Source organism: Cavia porcellus, unplaced genomic scaffold, assembly GCF_034190915.1.
Source record: "Cavia porcellus strain 051 isolate PalLab524CR breed Dunkin Hartley unplaced genomic scaffold, mCavPor4.1 scaffold_1, whole genome shotgun sequence".
Taxonomy (NCBI): Eukaryota; Metazoa; Chordata; class Mammalia; order Rodentia; family Caviidae; genus Cavia; species Cavia porcellus.
In genome coordinates this window covers 189,785,148-189,806,047 of record NW_026947484.1, presented here as the reverse complement: position 1 = coordinate 189,806,047, position 20,900 = coordinate 189,785,148, and the positions used below count along the sequence as shown (strand labels likewise).

Here is a 20,900-nt window from a genome sequence, read left to right as displayed (position 1 = left end):
TTCCCCTTCACATCAGATACACTCAAATATCCCAGCAGTCTTGCCTATTTATTTCCTTTTGTGTGTGTGACCGTCTTACTGTGTAGTGCAGACTGGCCTCATACTCACAGTGATCACTGCCCCTCAGCCTCCTGAGTGCTGCGATTATAGACCCGGGATTCTTTGTCACGTTCTGAAACAGTTCTGGAAGTTCTCTTTCATAAGTGTCTTTATGAGGTGAGATAAAATAATATAGTGACTATTTCTGCTGAGTCGCATCAATCAAAGGCAGTCCTGCATTACCTTATTCACCAGCTTTGGCGCTGTCTGACTTCTGGCTTTTCCCCAAAGTCAAAATAAACACAAAAGGTAAACATTTTGAATCACTTTGGGACATGGAGGTGGCCACAAGAGCTCAGCTGAAGATGAACAAAAGAGGACTTGCAGAACTGCTTCAGAAAGTGGCGGGAATGAGGGGACAAGGGTGGTTAGAGTGTGGGGAGCACTTTCAGAGGGATTAGCGGCAATGTGGCTTTCATTGTAATATATTTTAAAATGTAAACCTATTGTTTGATCATGGACTACGGCTCCCACCAGACAGGAAACTGTTTGGCCCAGTCTATCAGGGATGACCAGTGACCAGCAGAGGCTCCCAAGCCACGGACACACCAGGAGCTACAATCCCACAGTTTCAGAGATGTGTCCCTTAGAAATTTAAACGGGAGGTATACGGGGCTGGATGTAGAGAGACCTCCTCCCTCAGCCTCTGACACGCTCCCACCCAGCGAGGGCAGGCAGTGGGAATTACTTGGCGGCTGGGGTACTACAGGAGTGTGAGGACCAACTTTGAACACAACTAGGAAAGTGGGTCAAAAGGTAAAGCCCTGAGGCTCATGACTGTGAAGAGGCAGGGAGAGCCTACCTAGGCCACGGAGTCAGGAGACCCAGCCCTGGGTGCTGGCTTTCCCAGTGGCTCTGTGTGGGACTGGATTTATTTCCATGCCTTCCATGTCCTGCCTGAATGATGAGGAGAGGGAAGGTGAACTCCGTAAATCTTCCTCTGCCCACGAGGATTCTGAGATTCTGTTATCCATCAGGACACATTAAGTGCACGGAGTGTCCACTTACTTTGTCATGAGTGGGGTTTCCAGTTGGGAAGGGAGCCAGCCCTCCCAAGGGCTGCAGTGAGGGGTGGTAAGTCCTGGGCTGCTTTCACAGCTTCTGCTTGTGCTGGGAGGGAACCTAGAGCTCCAAACTCTGTGTTTCTGTCTCTTTAGGTTTGTTGTCACTGTGCTGCAAATCTCACAGTGTCCCCATGGTCAGGTAAGTACTTGTTGATCTTCTCAGGGTGTTTAATCACTTCAACATGGCCAAGCTGCAGTGTGGGCTTGAACAAGCCTCTATCACTCCTGAGCCTCAGTTTCCCCATGTGTGCGAAAGGGGAGTTGGAGCTGCTGAGGATGCTCCTGTTTGTGTGACACCCAGTGCTCATCGGCTGCTCCTCATACACAAACGTTCCCTCACAGCAGCCCCACCAGGAGGAGAGGCTCATCACATCTACTTTACAGTGAGGAGACTGAGACTCAGGTATACGAAATACACATAGCTCACCAAAGTTGCAGAGTTGGAAGTTGAGATTGAGTCTGGCTGACTCTAATGCCTATTTCTTTCTGCTTTGTGTCACCTCAGTTTCTTTCTATTAAATGAGAGAATTAGACTAGGTGAACCGCTTCTAATGTGGGCTGCATTATCCTTCCCAGAGCTCATGGAAGCTGGCTCATCTCTTTGGCACTGGACCTCAGGAAAAGAAGCCAAATAAAAAAGGGATATCACACTGTACCCCAAAAGAGCTACCAGGCAGATGGTACCAAGAAGGTCCCTTAGGCCTGAAGCCTACTGAGACCTTACCAACCTTTTTCCAGGCTCAGTAATGGGAGGATTAAAGGGATGTGATACAGCGAGGTTCTGTTGAGAAACCGGGCACAGGGACTGGGCTTCATTCTGTATCTCCACACTGGACCTCAGAGTATGTGTCTAGCAGACCTCTGCCCAGCAAGACGTCCTCCACCTCTAAGGCCTGAGAGTCTGGATCACAGCATTTCCTCTAGCACCTTAGACATCTCTCAGTCTCCAGACGAGCTTTTGAAACACAAGTCATTCACAATTAGTTGGAGGAGAGGGTAGGATCTTTCAGTTATTCAGTCACCAACATTGCGACCTGCTGTGTGCTAGGCTTTGTCCTTGTCATTGACCACGAACTCCTCAAAACAGCTTCTGCACAGTGTCCATGCTGTCCTCACACCACTGATCAAAAAGGTGAGCCTCAAGGGTAACTTGACATGACGTCCAGCCGAAAACCATGCGAAGTCAACCCAGACTAAAAAAGTGAGATTTGACCTCCTGCTTTCAAAAGTCTTCACTGAAACCTTATTTTCAAAAATGAGACATCAGAAAGAATATAAAATGCCAATTGTTAGGGGAAGTTTCAATAAAGTTTGGTTCATCCAAATAATGCACTGTGATATAAGCATTAAAACCGATGCTTGCAAATTGTTTGTCACCACGCAGGGAGGTGATGATAGTGTCAGCAGTGCCTTTGGTACAGTCTATAACACGTGCAGGTGAAGATGCAGATGAAGGACCCTGAAATGTTACCAGTGGCCAAGGCTAGGCCAGAGCATATGCTGGAAGGGATGAAGGCAAGATGGGTGCCCCCGCTTCTCAGCATGTCTCTATCCTGTACCCCAATATCACATCAGATTCTGATTTCTATGGGAAAAACTGTCACTCTGGAAATGTGAAGAAATCGGTAAATTTTGAAAGATCAGTCACAATATTATTTGCCTTTAAATGACTTTTTAAAAGCATTTTCAAAATGAAACTGAGGGCTTCCTTTCTTAGATGAAAAATCAAAGACTACTTACGTCACAGCCCTTCTGATTTCCTTTCCCCTTCCCAAAAGGAAACTGAGGTCCAGAAGTATCCAGCTCTTTGTGATCAAATTAAAAGAAACAAACACGCAGGAAGTGGAAGAAAAGAGCCGGGGTTTGAAAGTACTTTTTATTCCCTGGGCTGCCTACATGCAGGATTCCTATGAGAGGAAGAACAAACCTTCTTGTATGGCACCAACCGGGTCAGAGCTCATCCAGAAGGCATTTTGGAGTCAATCAGTGACTTTGCCCTGTTTGTATGCATCGTTGTCTCCAAGCAGCAACAGCATATGCTGGGGAAGAGGCAGTGTCACAGTTCCAAATGTAGCCAGACACTTATCCACACGGATGCAAGTCAAGTGACCTTGAGAAGGTCAGGAAAATGCAGAGTTCGGGGGAGTATCCAGAGGGGCGATGTCTCCTTGATCGTCTTAAACACCGGGGAGGAAGGGGGCAGTGGGATGTACTGGTGCTGCATAGAGGTGCCTGGCTGGTTCAGTGATGTCAAGAGGAACATTCAGCTAGTGCTGGGAAAGCCCCAACAGCTACAAGACAAACAACCTCCCGCCAAGCTACCCACCTCGTTTGCTGCCAACAACTGTGTAAGGCTACAGCAATCTCCAACCCAACCACCACCCCTCACATGCTGGGCTGCCAACAACCTTTGTGACCATGTGTGAGCTCCCAGCCCCATTTCAGACAAAGGCCACCTCTATCTTCACAATGACAGCAACCACGTGCCCCCTGACAAGGCCGAGCTCTGCACCAGAGCCTTCCAAGGAAGGGCTCATGTCCACTGCAGGATCCATAGATTGGGTTCACTCATCAGCATCTCAGGTGATGAGGAAGATGTGGGCAGTGACATCTATGGAGAAAGAGATAATGATTGAGACAGAGACAGAGACAGAGAGTGACACCAACCTGCTGCTGATCATCACTGCTTCTGGCTTGGGACTCATACTCTTGGTGTTCCTCGAGGGAGGTTCTCCTGCAAGGAAAGGTCATGAAAGCCAGTTGTTTACATAAACACAAGAGCTTCCACAGCTTTGGAGAAAGCAAAAGCAACCTCAGTGACGCTGTAGGAACAGGAGGATGAGGATGGTCTCTTCACATCCTGACTTGCTCTTTTTTCTTGGGGCTGGGTGGGGGTCAGAGGCATAGCATTTGAAGGGTCCAAATAATGTTTGGGATGCTTTCAGTTTTTTTCTCTAAAGTCTCACCTCTTCCATTGTTAAAAAAATGAAATCGATAACATTGAAAGACTATCAGCACCGTCTTGAGAGACCTCTACTTTCCCATCAGCTCAAGCTGCTCTCAGTCTAATGGCAATTATAGGTTGGTTCCTCCCTCCCTCCATTTCTTCTTTCCTTTCTTTCTGTTTAATTTCTTCCTCTTTCTCTTTCTTTCTTCCTCTCCTTCCTCTCTTTCTGTCGTCTGCTTACCTCTGTCTCTCAGTATCTCACTGATATTTTTCAAAGAAACGAAGGATATTTTCCAAAAGAAGCATTTAATTTCCTAATCAGAAAAAAAAATCCACAAAAGCTCTTTACATAAAATAAAATGGGAGCCCAAAAACTTGCATGCAAGGCTGCTGCTCCTTCTGTCCATGTGGGGAGCCGGGGTGGCTGCTGACTTCAGAACTCGGAGAGGGTAGGCCCTGGTGGGAGCTGGCTGGGCAGGCAGAGTTCTGCTCCCAGCTTCACTGGGTGGCCTCAGCCTGTCCTACTGACCTGCACCCAGAGTTCCGCTTGTGTTGCAGTTTGTGGGGAGGTATGAGTCCCTCGTGTTCTACTGGCCGTCGCTGCTGTGCCTGGTTTTCCTGCTGGGCCGCTTCCTGCACATGTTTGTCAAGGCGCTGAGGGTGCACTTGCGCTGGGAGCCCCAGGAGGTGAGTACGGGTGCTGCCATGGGTCGAAGCCTCACAAAAGTCATGGGAGGGAGGCGCTGTCATTACTTGTCATATTCTGGATTCAAATCTCAGAGACAGAGAGGTGAGTTGAGTGGTCAAAGGTCCCAGCCAATCTGTTAGCAGAGCCAGAGTTGGAACCAGAAGGCTGAGCTGTGGGGCCTCTCTCTTACCCTGGCATGTATGGCCTCTCTGGCTTGGAACAGTAAGTTTATGCTGGGGTTAAGCGAGGTCTTTTTAATTACTTATACCTTGTTATTGAATCAAAACTTGGGGGTTTCTGTGATCCCTGGGGTTCACTTGCCAAAGCTTCTCCGCATCTTCTGAGTTTGAATGAGCTATGGATGGCTTGTTTTACTGACCTTGAGTTTTTCATGTCCTTTGGTTATCTTTTTAAAATCAGTCTGTGATGGTCAGGACAACATAGCTTATGCCATAGTGACAAAGAAACTCCCAAATTTCAGTGATGTGATAAAAGTTCACTTTGCACTATAGGTACATGTCATCAAAGGTGTTTTGGGGGGGGCTTTCCCACAGGTTTTCTTACTTTGTGACACAGGCTGATGAAGCAGCTTCCACTGGGAATTTAGCTGACTGGGACAAACAGAGAAAGACAACATACTGAAGTTATAACACCATGATTTCACATTCATCCTGACATTTTTTGGGCAAAACGATCATTTAGCCACATATACCTTCAAGTGAGTGAGAGCATACCATCCTAGTGTATCTTGGAAGAGTTAGAACCAGAATGTTTCTGAACAGCCACAAGGCTTAGAATCAGGAGGATGCACCATACAACGGCTTAATAAAAACACAGAAAAACTATGAAGGTGTTACAGATAGCACAAATAGCTTCAAAACTTCAGATTTCAGTATGGAAATCAGGTACTTCTCCCAAATATAATTACTGGGAAGGTGCTGCTTACAAAATAGGCAAAGTTTATCTAAATGTGGTACTTCCTGAAAAATATGAGTTTATCTAAAGGTACCCTTTTAATGGGAAAAAAGCTATGTTGGATATATTTGCTAAGAACCGAAGTAAAGAAAATTTTTCTTCAATAAGAGCGTAACAGCCATCAGTTCATGGATCCTTCCTGTACACGCATGGTGCTTCATACGTAGTATTTTATCTAATGCTTACAGTTACCTTCAGGAAGGTGGCATTTTCTCCATTTATTGACAAGGGACCTATTGAGGATAGGCTTGTGACTTGCCTGAAGCACACAAAAAGTAAGAAGCCAGTCAGGATGTGAAAGTCTTATGGGCTGTACCAAGCACTCTGGATACACAAGAGCTCACTGCGAGGAACATTTACATTCAAAATGTATAGGCAGCCACTGTGGGACTCTTAGGGCACTTGGAGTAAACATTTCAGAGAATACCATTAGATTATACTGAAAAAAGGTAAGAAATTAGCAAGACTCTCCTCTTTGTACATAGTAAAAACATTGGGATCTGAGGTATATCATTCCTTAAGCAATGGCTTGAACTCTGACAGGAAACAACCACATCTTCCAGGGAAAAATGCTTCACCAGCATCTTTGGGAGCCACAGACACAGCTAAGGACAGCCAGGCCTCTGGCATTTCTGGGGAACAGGTACCAAATGCAGGCAACTGGCTCCTCCTCCTTCCTCCAGAAATGGCAGCTGCCTGGGAAAGGCTAAATCTTGTATTCAAATTCTTGCTCTCTCTGGCGATGACCCTTCCAAGAAAACAACCTCAAAAACAAATGTCTGAGCCAAAGCATCCCTTTCTCATAGGAAGAGAAGCCTGTGCTTCTGGAAGCCCACCAGGCCGAGCACGTCAAGCAGCTGCTGAGGAAGGCCCAGCCACAGTAAGTGTACCTCCAACCCTTCACACCAAGGATGCAGCACTGATGTGCAACCCTCCCCAGTCCTCCAAAGGCCTGGAAGGAGCAGAAGGGCCCTGTGACTTGTTTGCTTATAAGAGAAGCCAACTCAAAGTGGACTAAGGCAAGCGCAGAGGCTGGCAGGCCCATGTCTCTGAGCAGTCTAGCAGTGCCCGCTGCAGGCCAGCTGGATTCAGGAGCTAGATTGATACTATCAGAACTAGATCTTTCTCCAATCTTTGTCTTGAGTAAGGGGAGATAAAAACTGTAAGATGAAGAAGAGGAGATGGTGGTATTTCTAGAAGAAAGGGCATTTGTTTACCTATCACAGCCTCCTTTCTTGGAATTTTTTCATTCACAGAGAAGGAAAAAAGTCTTGGTTTCAAACCAGGGTGTATGAGTGGGATCCCTGCTTCCAGTTCCCAAGCAGAATGATTGGAACCATTGTGTTGGCTTTCATCTGCCTGTACCTTGTAAGTAGCTCAGCAAAAGTCCTTTTGCATTCTATAAATGGTTCACGGTGAAAACTGAGATTGTGAAATCTTTAAGGTGAATAACATGTCCCAAAAAGCTGGATCAGCTTGAACTGTGATAAATCAAATACATGTGAAACTTCAGTGCTACCATTTTGATTCCCAGGATGCTTTTCCCAGATGGTGACTGTTACTGGGGAAAATAACCTACATAAAATAAAACTGATAATGTTTAAAGCTCCATGTGATAAAATTTATCACTAACTAAAAATTAGTAGAAAACATGGATTCCAAATCATTTGACAGCAAATTTCAATGCGGAAGTTTGTAGAGCTAACAATTTTAAAATGCTTCTAATGATAGAGCTTTTAGTCAGCAATCCACGCTGTCAACAAAAGTCAAATAATTTTAATATAAAATAATTGATCCTGAAAAAAGTAATTTTAGTGAATTAAAACTAAAAATAGAGGGGCTGGGGATTTAGCTCAGCAGCATAGGTACAAGCGGTCGTCAGTTCGATCCCCGGTACCGATAAAAAGAAAAAAAAATTAAAAATAGAAACCAGATGTGCTGGTTTGTGATTTTAGGTCCATATACTTGGAAGGCTGAAACACAAAGATCTCAAATTTGAGACCACTCTACACAACCCAGGCAGACAGGGTCTTGTAAAAAAACTAAAAGCGCTAGAGAGACAGCCAGGGTGGAACTCATGCTCAAGGCCCTGGGTTGGATCATCAGCCCCGTGAAAAATAAATAAATAAGCAAAATAAACTGCATTAGCTAGAATTAGTTTATGGTACTATATTTTTTAATGGATCAAAAATCAAAACATCTTATTTTAGGTTTTTTTCCCACAAAATTTTAAGTGGTGACATAGTTTTGGCTTCAATGTTTTATTAAGTGTAAAATGAAAATGTTTTGTGTGGTCAAAGTCACCTGAGGTGAAATGGATAGGTCAAAATCAGCATCTACAAATAGTGGAAATAAAGTAGCAGCTAAAGTCTAGTAGTCTTTTTCTCATTGAAAATGTACTGGAACAACACCTGTCTAAGCGCATCTATGATTTAGTTTTTAAGTGAATGAGCTAGGGTATGCTGAGATACTTCTTACCTCCCTAAATTTCAGTGGTTTAACACTATACATTTTTGCTCATGCAATACTGTTGAGGGGAGGGGGCCAGCTCTCCTCCACGTGGCCATTGGAGAGCCCAGTATTCTTTGCTGTGTATTACTTTACCATCACTGGGACAAAACACCCAACACCCACAACTTAAAGGAAGAAAGGTTTATTTGGTGAGCCAGGTACTGAGTGTCCAGTGTGCTCAGTGCAAATTTGGCAGACTTCAGGGCAGAACCAGCATGGTGGAAGGAAACTGCTCATGCCGTGACAGCCAGGAAGCAGCAAGGAGGAATCAGGGACCAGAATACAGCCTTCCACGTCACGCCACCATGACCCCCTTCCAGACAGACGTCACTCCTGACAGCACCTTAAACCAACAGCATATCACATGCAGATGAATCTTCTGGTGAACATAGCACCCGCACCATCCAGTCACCTTCCAAACACATGAGATTTTCGGAGTACATTTTATAGCTAAACCTTCAGCGTTCCTTCCTCATCCTTGAGACTCTCATCACCACCTGCATGCAGTCAACAGAAGGAAAGGAACATGAAGAAATGTTTGTCTGGTATCTTCATGGACAGGGTAGAAGTATCACATGTGCTTTCCCCTCCTCTTCATCTGACAGGATCCTGGTCATGTCTCCTAATATCAGGGAAGCTTGGAAATGTAGGTTAGCTTTGTACTCAAAGAAGAGTGAATGGATTTCAAGGGTTAAGTAGTGTTCACTGCAACAGAGGACAACCCACTTGAGTTTTGGCGTTTCTGAAGTATTTATTGAGCATCTACGAATGTTGAGCACTGTGCTTAGGGCTAGGAGAAGACAGAGAGCCCACCTAGCACAGTCCCGGGCTGGGGGATGTTTATGGTCTAAGACATAGTATGAGGCACCTGCCAGGCTAGATGAGAAAAAAGATGACATAAAAGTGCTCTAGAAGTTTACTGGATCACTCTGCATTGAGAAGCTGCCTAAAGGGTGGCAGTGTGTGTACTTCACTTCAGAGGAAATAGATTTGATTGGTGAAGAGAAACAGCAACATGAACTCTACACTGAATGGTGGTAGGGCGGTGAATAACCACCACATTTGTGTCCAAACACTTTTTCTAGTTTGGAAAGACCAGTGAAGCGGGGAACAACGGGAGATGTGACTGGGATTGTCCCCAAGGTCACCCATTCATTTCACTCTGTCTCAACATTTAAAGAGACCTTTGACCCTTCGTGAGTCCTGGTCTTGCATACCACAGGAAGAATAAGAGAGTGTGAGGTCTTCCAATAATGTACAGTTCCACTCGTCTTAGACTAACCAGTGTCTAGAGTCATTTTCAGAAGATTGGTGGATGCCCGGAAGAGGCTGGCCTGAAACCACAGAGAGTCATGTTTTTCCCATGCTGAGCCAGGTTCAGGGTAGAACTTTCAACCTTTACTCTGTGTCTCCAGTTCATTGTCATTGAGTTCTGCGTGTTCGTGTATGTGAGAGACAAGCTGGATGAGTTTGAAAGCGACCTGGAGAACTACATCACTAACATGAACCAGACGGGGGTCCTGACCCCGTTCATCCAGCAGGTGCAAGAGCTGCTCAGCGTGGCCAAAGGTAAAACCATCTGCTCCCAACGTTCCTGTCACCTAGGGGGAAACTCAGGAACTTGTAAGTGGTGGCAGGGTATTGCTGCTAGTATTAAAACTACTTAGTAGATGTTGGAGAAAAATGTGTTAATTTGTGCCTCCCTGAGTTGACTAGACAGACAAAAGAGGTCAAAACACAGAGGTCCTTTTGTTAAAGCCTACAGGGAACATGAACTGTGAATTAATTAGCCTATTTTTTTGATGCCAGTATGAAGAACTAAAATGATCTTGTATTTTTCACTTAGAAAAAATAAAACACCAAATCATGGCTTTTCTTTACAATACTATAGAAAATTTTTAAATAGCTTTCAAGTAAAAATCATTTTTAAAGCTAGATCTCTTGAACTTATTTCTCGCATTTCACTGAAATTTTGGATTATTTGACTAACATCTTCCAAAGCTCTCCCTGCTCCCACTGCCCACCCCTGGCAACCACCATTCTACCTGTGCTTCTGTGAGTTCAACTTTGTTAGATTCCATGAGGAAGTAGGATCCTGCGGGATTTGTCTCTCTGTGCCTAGTTTGTTTCACTTGGCATAATGTCCTCCAGGTTCATGCAGGTCATCCCAAATGAAATGATTTCCTTCAGTCTCCTACCATCAAGTATGCTGTTCACTGTGGGTTTTAGCAGATGCCCTGCACAGTCTGAGGAACTTTCCTGCTATTCCTAGTTTGCTAAGTACTTTAATCACACCGAGATGGTGGATTTTATCCATTTTTTCTGTGCCTATTGAGATTCAGCTTCTATAAAACTTATAAGCTTGGTGCAGCATCTGTCTGGCAAGTACAAGGTGCTGAGTTCAACTCTGGGTACCCACCCCTCAAAAAAACCAAACAAACAAAAACAAAACAAAATGTTTTAAACCAAAAGTCTCCATCCTACCCTGTTCTTACATCCTTCTCTCATAACTACAGAATATTTTAAAAACCAAATTAGATTCTGAATGTCAAGAGCTTCCGCAAGGATGGATAAATGAACAGTCAGGACTTCTTGATCCTGGTTCTCCTTACACCGAATGCTGTGTAACCACCCACCTCCCTGGAAATGGCAATTAGAAGTGAAATAATGTTTTCCATGGACTGGGTCTACTGGTGATGTCTACACTCCAGAATTTTCCCTCCCTTTTAATCACTGTAGAGTGAAAATACTGGCACTAAAAAAGAGATGCCTTGTATCTCTCCTGCATGTGCAGGAAATATAGTATATCAAGAGTGTGTATGACTAAAATGGAGTGGAAAATGAGCAAAAATTAACTATACAAGAAATGTGGTGAAGGAAGTATAATAGATTTTGCCTAGACCTTTCCTGTGCAGAATTCTGCATCTGAAACATTCCCTTTCATATTTACTTTTCAAGGCCTTTCATGTCGTTTCTCGTATTTCAGGAGTCTGGGTGGTGACCATCTTACCTGCCTCGCTCACGTGTGTGAGCTATCTGTTCCACATCCTGGTCTGTTACAGGTAAGGGAACTCCGGAAGTCATTTGTTTGGCCTTAGCCCAAAATGTACATGGCATATTTTTCTCAAAACTCCTGAGCAGTGCCTACAGTGCCTAAGATGAGTCCATGAAGTGAACACAAGGTCCAGGGATAGCCACATCTTTTGGCAGCAAGGAAGAAACAACTATTGACTTGAATATTTATGGTGAGCTAACACGATGCTTAGAAGGCTCACCTGAATTTCAGCACAATCTGGGGGTTATATACTTTCATTTCCACTTTGACAACTGGGAAAACTGGGACCCAACAAAATCAAATAACATACCAAAAATTAGCAAATGATCAAGCCTTTCTGACCCCCTCAGACAGAGACCTTGTTATCCTTGTTATTTGTTGTGTATTCTGTGATCTCCATTGGCTGTCAGACCTGGTATCTCTGATGGGTGCTATCCGGGCCTAATGCCACTGGGCTCCCAGCAAGTAAATCTGGATCCAGGGAACCAGGAACATCAATCTCAAGAACAGCAGTACAGGAAAAGGGGATGGCTTTAATCACACAGTGGACATTTGCGTTTTGCTTGCAGGTGTCAATTTTAGAATCGTTCTCTATCTCTCTCTCTCTGTCTTTCTCTGTGTGTCTTTGTGTGTGTGTGTCTCTGTCTCTGTCTCTGTGTATCTCTCTATCTCTCTGTCTCTCTCCCTCTCTCTCTCTCTCTCTCTCTCTCTCTCTCCCTGCTCCCCTAATCTACATGCAGTTCAAAGATATTTAGTGAGACATCTGAACACAGCTGGAGACAACACCCTTCACAGGGAGCTGATGAAGTTGGAGAAGGCTGACTAAGGGGAGGGAAAAGAAAAGACAGCTGGACCCAGGATGACTTTCCCTGTCACCCAGGAGTGGTGATCTCTGTCCTGCCTCCTTATTAGGACCATGGGCACTGGAAATTATGGATTTTTTTCCCCTCCTTTCCCTCTGCAGGGTACTAGCATTTTAACTTCTCCCAACCCCATTGTAACCTACACACAGGTACTTTAAAACACTATGTAGAAATAATGTTTGCCATGGAATGGGTCTACATTATTTCTTCTTTCTACTTGGATCCCTAATTTGTTATTCCAAGTGATCTACTGTGCACTATTTTCTGTATATCCTTCCAGAAATTTTCTATAGACACTGCAACTGCTTGGTGCATGCATACATGTGTCCATGCATGTCTGTGCATGTGTGAATGTGTGTGCATGCCTGCATGTGTGTGTGTGTGTGTGTGTGTGTCCATGTGTGTGTATGCCGGTAGTAGCCTATTCAACTCCATTGCTGCCGAGCAGAGACGTATTGAAGCATATACCTGCAATTCAGAAACTTCTAATAGGCACTGTTAAAAAAGTAAATTCACTTTTTCAGGTTATATTCATTTTAGTAATATATTTAATTTTACCCAATATATGCTAAATATTCTCATTTCAATGTGTAACACATATAAAAATTATTGAGATATTTATATTCTTTATTTCATTCTAAGAATTTCTCATTTAGTGGTCATGCAGTGTGCAAAAGAGCCTGAAAAAGTGCTGGAGAGAGAACATTGAGTATAAAAAGCAGAGTACGAATGTGAATTTGGACTCAGAACACAGCAGCGACAACATGAGCTTCTATAGAGGGTCATGGACTAGACCAGCACATGGGGGAGGAGTGGGGACACCATGGGGTCGTTGGTCCTTTAACTAGCCTCCAATAATACTGGTTTCTGCTTTTAAATCTTTTTAAATCTTATTGTGGCAGAAATATTAAAATTCACAGCCTGACACTATGTTAAGGACAGAATATGTCAGACTGTCAGACCCGATTAGCCTTGACATGCCATGCCAGCTGCCACTTAGAAGATGATGTGCTAGCTTATCTTGAGAACTTCCTACCTGGGACCGACTAGTCCCGTCAAAGATGTGATTGATTCTACCTGCTTCCTCAAACTCCTGACCTTCCTAGCACATGATAAGCAACTCCCTCCCAACCAAAACTGCCTGAAATGTATCTTCCTAACAACATATGACAAAATACATGTAACTAATTATAAAATAATTGTACTTCCTGCTTTGCAAAATATATAAGTTTCTGTTTTACTCTGAATCAGGGCTGATGATTTGGAACTGAGTTCCCACCAGCCCACTGGCATAATAAAGCTGTTACCTTCCAAGTACTTTAGTGCTGGGTGTCTTCCATTCAGTTTGGTTCCAGTTCTGCAGCATTATTACCTAGATAAAACATAGTGGTAGGAAAATATAGAAAGCAAAATGAAGTAAAACAACACACAATCTCACCTATCATGTACACTCACTATTGTCACTTGATCAATATCTTATTTTTACAAAGTGTATTAAACTTTCAGATTTTGAAGGCAAGTCAGAACTGCACTGTGAGTATAGTTAGCATAATGGACTGCACTTCCCCTGCACAGGTTTTGCTGTTTGTCTGTTCAGGTAGGACATACATACAGAGACACACTTATAAGTATTATTTAATTTCCCACTTTTCCTCCAGAAAACACATGAAGAGACTGTGGGCAGGTAATAAACACTTCCTCCCTTCAAAGTTTCGTGATCCTTCCCCATCTGAGAGTGTGGTAAGTCCCCTGTGCAGGCGTCTCTTTGTTCTGAGACTGTTGATGCTGGCACAGGGTCAGAGGGGTCTGAGTCCCCTGTTTCTTTTAAACTTCAGGCAGCCATCGCAAGGTACTCTGGCTGGCAGATAGCCTACATTCTGTGGGGTAAGTGCCATCTCGTGCCCCATGCAACCCAAGACACATTCCTGAGCACCTGTGGAGGGGGTTGTGGGGAGGAGGGGAGCAGGATGCTCCTAAGCGACCTTCAGGATGGGTGGAAAAACATACCCCATACATTGTCTGGCCACTTGCACTGCACTCTCAGGCTGTGTATGCTAAAGCGGGTGGTGACTGAGGGGAGGGAGTGACTGTCCACCCCAGGGTGTGGCTCAAAGGCTGTGGAACTTGGCCTTTGAACTGAATCTGTCAGAGTGGTAGAGGTGAGTGAGAAGACAGGGAAGTTGTGCCAGGCAGAAGAAATGTGGTAGAGAAGGGCCAGGGTGAGCTGCAGGGAAGGGCACAGGGGTCTTGAAGGGCCTTGGGTGATCCCTGTCCTCTCACTCTCAGGCTACCTCATCATCCACGTGATGCAGAGCCTGTGTGGCATGATGATCATGTACGGCCTGGTGCTTCCCATTACCCACGACCGAGGTCTGGAGATGCTTCAAGGGCTGGGCCTGGGGCTGTAAGTGCTGGAGGGGTGTCGTGCCCTCTCAGTCCTGGGTGCCAATCCTGGGTTTCATAGTTTTGGCTCTGACTCAGAAGGAACTGTCACAGCAACTCACCTTACAGTTTACAAAAGGCTTCTTCTCCCACCGTTATGTGTGGCCTTCACAACACTGTGTTTGTGTGTGAGAGAAGATGCGTTACATCCATTTTCAAGATAGGAAAATCAATTTGTGGGGCAGCAAAGGAAGAGACAGGACAGCATGATGGAAGGAGGTGGAGAATCCTGGCTAAGCTTTTAGATCTGCTGATGTAACTTGGTGTAAATGACTTCTTTTCCCTGAGCCTCAGTTTAGCATTCTAGAAGACCAAATGATTGCTGGCATCACTGAGCATTACAGTGATACCTATGAGCTGGGTCCTTGTGTTTAGACCAGGACTGCAGCCCCCGGAGCTAGGCAATCTGAAATCAGAGCTCCATTTTACTGTTACCCTACCCTGCTGCCACTCATGGGGTATCAACATAGTCTGTCACTTTCGGGGGACCTCCCTGCCCCGAGCTCTGTGGTTCCACACTTCTCTGGAGCTGGTGTGAGTCTGAATCTCTGTCTCCTAGACTTCTCAGGCATGCCCCAGCCCCATTCCTGCCTGTCATTCTTAACCTGTTAAGCCACTCATCCAGCGGCCACCCCTGCTAAAAAAGGGACAGTGACTGGAGCCAAGGGGTGTGATATGAAACCAGAAGAGCTGACCACATGGCCTTAGGAAAGTCCCCTCCCCTTTGTGAGCCTCAGTTTCTCAATTTGTGCAATGGGCATGGAGATGTTTTGTGAGCCTAAAGTACAGTGCTCGTACCCCCATTGTTCTGTTGGGTGGCCAGCATCTCTCTTCTCTCTTTCTCTGTGGCCATCAGAGAAGGCCCTTGAAGAGTAGAACAGGACACCTCAGCATGGTCCTGCCCTGTGTTTCAGCCTCACCATATCCATTGTCGTGGGTCTCATGATCCTGCAAGTGTGGATTGCTGCCAGCTTCTTCCTGCAACCCAAACTGGGCACAGCCGACAAGCAGAAGCCCTTGGCTCTCAACAACAGGTGAGGATTAAGGAAGGAACGGGGCAGTTGTGGGGCTTCAGGGGAACCCTGGACAGCTTTCAGAATGTACTCACACTCTCTAAGTGACTGTGGTGCAGGGAGCAGGGTGGGCCCTGGAGCTAGTCTGCCCAGGCCCCAATCCTGGCTCTCTCCTCACAGCCCTGGGCTCTTGTGTGAGCAAACCACACCTCTGTGAGCCTCGGCTTCCCACTTAGAGATACTTTTGCTTACTACAGATGTGTTGTAAGGATACGTAAAAATATGACTCAGAACAGCAGTGTCCAGAGTATGGGTAATTCTTTCTAACTCATTCATCGAGGAGAATTGGGTACCGAGGTTAAAGAGCTAATTCTAATACTGGCCTGTGAGAAGCTCACAGCCCCCTAGACTGGAACAGGCACTCAGATGGCAAGGATGGAAGACTCCAGAGGGTGCAGATGGCTACAGGAGAAACGCAGATGGAGGAGGAGAGGCAGAAGTGGAGGGGGAGGGCAGGGGGGACATTCCACTGCAGACTGAAAGTTTGAATTGGTGTGAGCGTAGAATCAGGGATTTCTACAGATGGCAAGGAGGACAAGCAGTAGCCACCGGCTGCCACAGCACAGATGGGAGCAGGAGGTTACAAAAGAGCAGGATGTGTTAAGAGGAGAGTGGAAATGAAAATGGTCACCATAAGTGGCCTATGACAATGAAAGACGGAAGGGAACTCAAAGTGACAGTATCAAGACACTGCTCTCAGGGGGAGCTATGACACCCAGGATTTAAAGTTCCAGCAGCAATGAGAGCCATACGACTGGTGGCCCTTTGGGAAGTTCCCCTCTAGTACCAGGCAGGTCCTCGCTGCAGCAGTGAAGAAACACCACCTTCTTTTTGCTCAGGAACCTCAAACCCCAAGGGCTGCATGAAACCAGCACAGCTCCCACTAACGTTCATCCCATCTGGCACTCACAGCCCTCTCCACTAGCCCCAATCCAGCCTCACTCCAGGTCTGAGAGGTGCCACTCAGTCTCCCCTATGGCACAGCAAAGGGTACAAGGCTGGGAGATGGAGTGGCAGTGGTGGACACGTCTAGGACTGGGGGACTCCAAAGCCTGCCTGCCTGATTAGCCACCTCACCCTTCTGAGGGGCTGCCTGGGCTTCTACCTACAGGAAAGCCTTCCACAACTTCAACTACTTCCTCTTCTTCTACAATGTTCTGCTCGGCCTGGGTGCTTGCCTCTCCAGGCTGCTCATCAGTTGCATTCTGGGCACGTGGCTGATTGCGCGCATTGACAGGACCATCATGCAGAGCGGCTATGAGAGAGCAGACATGGGTAAGTGACCCGTCTCTGTTGACCATCTGCTCTGTGGTGGGCTGGACTTGCATCTTTGTGGCAGCCGTCTTGGGAGATGGATGTGAGAAGCCTGGAATCCACGCCTTGCTCCTGCTCCGAGCTCAGCTTCTGGAGAAGAATGTAAAGCTGTGCAGTAGAAATGTGTACAGGCCCAAAGGTAGGACAGACCTTGGAGGTGCCAGTGGGTCCTGATCAAAGGTAGCGAACTCTATCCAACATTTAGAAGTTAGTTTATGAAAATTTTGAGAAGGAACATGTCTTGGAGTTATCAGTGTTGTTCGTAGGAAAGTTATGGAGTAAAAATGTCCTAGTCCATTGAAATACTCTAAAACCAAAGCCATTCCCAAGAAAACTCAAAGGCAGTTTTTGTTTGCCTTCTGGCCTCCACTGACCATTTCCTTCACTGTTTAATATCTGCACAGCCCTTGCTTGGGCTGCTTCCAGCTTCTTTAAGCGTTAAGTTCTCCATGAAGTGGACAGACTAGAATGTGATCTTTTAGAAATACCTAGACCTTTACAGCTCATTTTCTAGATTCTCAACCAAGACTTAGGCACCACTGGGGCACAAACTGTCAGATACATCATAAAGCATGAACTGGGACATCCTGGAAACTACCACCAAACCTAGCCTTCCTCTCGGTTGCAGGGTTCAGTGCTTGGGTCGGCATGCTTTATGTGGACCATTATCACACCAACCCTGTGCTCGTCAGCTTTTGTCACATCCTGCTCACAGACCACGAGGAGAGGAAGCTGCAGAAGACTACCTACCAGTCAGCAGGTAATAGCTCCCACTCCACCCTGCACTAGGTCCAGAGAGCAGGAAATGAATGTCCCCAAGGCTCCCCGGGATCCCTGAGAGGTCCCAGGTGTCCCCTTTCCTGTCTCCTTTCTCTATACGCTTCCGTCTACGTGCCCTCCTGACAGGATGCTCAGGACGCTTAGCTTCTGGTAAGCCTGGGTAAGGACTCTACTGAGGCTTCGGTGTCCTGTTAACCAGCCTCCTGGACTGGAAATGAGCTCCAGTTCTGCTGATGGAATCCTCTGTGCCCCATGTATTTAAGATTCCAAACCATGTTCCAGGCCACACACCAGATGCCCTCCAAGGTGAGGCTCAGATTTCATTGTTCTGTCCTGTTGCTTTTACAAACTCTCTGAGGATCTCCTGCCCCTTTAGAGCTTAAATTGTTCTCTGCTGTTTCAGTACTGCAGGTACCCAGCTAGGTCTGTGAAACAGTTCACGTCCCTCTAACCTCCGTCTTGCTTCCGGTTTCTGATCTAGCTCTTTCTGCCACACTTTACACATTCTAGGCAGTTCTCCCAAAAGCCTTTGAGAACAGCAGAGGCAAATTTTCTCCCAAACATTTCTACCCGTGATCTGTCTGCTCTGATTCTATCCTAGGTCCTCACATCTCAGCTAGAGCCAGGACGAGGTGGCTCCTGCTGCAGACCCTGATCAATAACCCCAGACTCACCGTACTTAGAAAATCAAAATCAGTGCGTGGTTCCCAGGAGTTCACCCAGACTCTGCTGATGTGCCCAGACTGCTGACACCGGCCACCAGCAACTACTCTGAGACCAGACCCAGCCAGCCATCTGCTCCCAAGAGAAGGCTCCATCTAACCAGCTGCTATTCCCTGCAGTGGGCTGAGATGGCACAGGCCCTGTGTACAGATATGGTAGACAATGTGGGTCACCTGTGGGATGGGCACCTAGTCTGAGGGTTGAAGTCTCAGGACTTCATCAAACAAAAAAAGGTGGGGGGAGGGAGATTTAAAAAAATACTAAAGAATAGTCTATTGAACAAACTGTGGCCTTTGGTGACTTCCAGTGTTCCCTAAGGGTAGGCAGCTGGGTGTTGCCTGTGAAGAAGCACTGTCTGACTCCAAGGCAGAACTTTGTCACTGAAGAAGTAGTATCTTTGGTAGTATCTTTTAAAGATACTACCAAAGGTGCATAAATATCATACGACTCAACAATTCCAGTATTAAGTACACCCCTAGCAGAAATGCCAACTAGGTCCACCATGCAAAAGAATGGTCAGAGCAGCATTACTGGTATGGTCCCAAACTGGAAAAAAAAAATCCCCAATGTGCATTATGAGTAGAAAGGATAAATACAGTGGAGTATATTATTAATAACTGGATACCATACTACAGTCACATTTTAAGAGAAGTATGTGAAAGGGTTTGGCCCAGGCTGGATACTGTAGCCGGTAAAGCCAAGGAGCTCCTACCTCCCCCACGCCTAGGAATCTTCCTCTGGCGCCAAACTAAGACCAGTAGGCTACCTGTGCATCCCTAATGCCCCTTAGGTTCCACCCCAAGCCAAGGCTACTTATGTGCCTCACTCCACGTGTTCCGCGGAGAGATCGCCGACCTAGGGTGGAGATGCCACGCCCCAGGGGGTCCGGGGTGTCTCTCCCACATTCTCAAAATAAAAGTCATTTACATTTCATACTTCTTATCTTTTCAGCCGCCGCCGCTCTTCCCCCCACAGTTCTATCAGTATGAAACTCACAAACATAATGGAGGGAGCCCAAATAAAAGGGCCTATTGCATATAATTCCATTTAAGTATGAAAATTTAAAGCAAAGCGAATTCAGGAGTTAGAACATTTGTCATCTTGGAGGCAAGCAGAGCATGACTTGGGAAGGGTACATAAGAAGGGCTGCTGCAGAACTGGTAGTGTTGCTTCTTGTGCATGCTGGTTCCTTTCAAGTAATTCACTGAAGTAAGCACATAGGGTTTCCATATTTTTAGATATGCACACTATGCTTCAACATGCAAATTAAATTAGTTGGACAAAGAACTTTTTTTCTGGTTACAATGCAAGGTGGCCAATGCTTAGTTGAAGATTCTAGAACTATAGGATCTAGATTTATATGTTGGATCTAACTTTCCTATATCAGGAGTCTTGGACAGGTTACTAATTTCAGGCTTCAGTCTTTCATCTATAAAATGGATTATTTACGGTACCCTCTCACAGTTATTGGAGGGATTTAACCTTCCTAATAAATAATAAATAAATAAAGAAACTCTGGTGTTAGTCCTTGTGATTCTTCCTCGTGTAGATTCTATGGACAAGATAAATAATGATCTGGGGTAGAAGATGGAGAAAGATAGGTTTCAAGTCAAGAAACTTTTCAAAAACAGCTATTTTACTACTTTATTTTGTTTTTAATTGACATTTATACAGCATGATGTGGTATTTTGATTTATGTACACAATTTATAATGATCAAATCAGGTTTATAACCATATCTATCACTTCAAATATTTACCATTTCTTGGTAATGGGAACATTTGAAATCCTCTCTCTCTCTCAGCTATTTTGAAATATACAAAAATTGTTGTCAACTACAGTTACTCTATGGTGCTATAGAGTCCTAGAACACTTTCCTCCTTTCTAACTGTAATTCTGTACCTCCAGCCAATCTCAAAAGATATTTTCAAGGTGAAGAGTGAAAGAGAAACAAAATCAGAGATGAACTGAGGCGCAGGGAAAAGTCCAGAGGCCCAGTGTTGCCCTCCATTTCATGTCTTGGCTCACATCTAAACATTGGGAAGAAACTTACCAAGTGATTTCTCGCTGATTAGTCTTTCCAGCGAGGACCTTGTTGAGCAGGGAAATGCTGTCCAAAAGCCAAACACAACTTCCACATTTGATCTAAACACATAGAGGCATAGACATTTGAGAATAAATGGAGGTAAATTCTTAGTGGTGGGATGATAGGTTTTTTTCTCTATTGAGTTATTTTCTACCAATGACAGTTCTGTTCCTTCAGAACAAAAACATCACATGTGATGTGCTGATGCCCATACATTTACACCTATGTAATTTTTTGAAGAAAAAATTTGTAAATGTGCTAAGAACTACAACCCAGATAGT

The 20,900-nt window shown here is 45.3% G+C and overlaps 1 protein-coding gene across 2 annotated transcripts in view; it reads left to right on the top strand.

Moving 5' to 3' along the window:
- LOC100735001 (stimulated by retinoic acid gene 6 protein-like) overlaps positions 1-19,467 on the top strand; it is a 44,050-nt gene extending 24,583 nt beyond the window's left edge. For both annotated transcript variants that reach the window (XM_063225100.1, XM_063225091.1), the window contains 13 exons: positions 1,257-1,302; positions 4,669-4,797; positions 6,580-6,653; positions 7,030-7,141; positions 9,700-9,853; positions 11,271-11,346; positions 13,861-13,942; positions 14,038-14,086; positions 14,489-14,606; positions 15,559-15,678; positions 16,829-16,992; positions 17,660-17,791; positions 18,413-19,467. In XM_063225100.1, the coding sequence (XP_063081170.1) occupies positions 1,257-1,302; positions 4,669-4,797; positions 6,580-6,653; positions 7,030-7,141; positions 9,700-9,853; positions 11,271-11,346; positions 13,861-13,942; positions 14,038-14,086; positions 14,489-14,606; positions 15,559-15,678; positions 16,829-16,992; positions 17,660-17,791; positions 18,413-18,561 (1,405 nt within the window). In that variant the 3' untranslated portion in view covers positions 18,562-19,467. The remainder of the gene's footprint in view (positions 1-1,256; positions 1,303-4,668; positions 4,798-6,579; positions 6,654-7,029; positions 7,142-9,699; positions 9,854-11,270; positions 11,347-13,860; positions 13,943-14,037; positions 14,087-14,488; positions 14,607-15,558; positions 15,679-16,828; positions 16,993-17,659; positions 17,792-18,412) is intronic.
- The last annotated feature ends 1,433 nt before the right edge of the window (positions 19,468-20,900 follow it).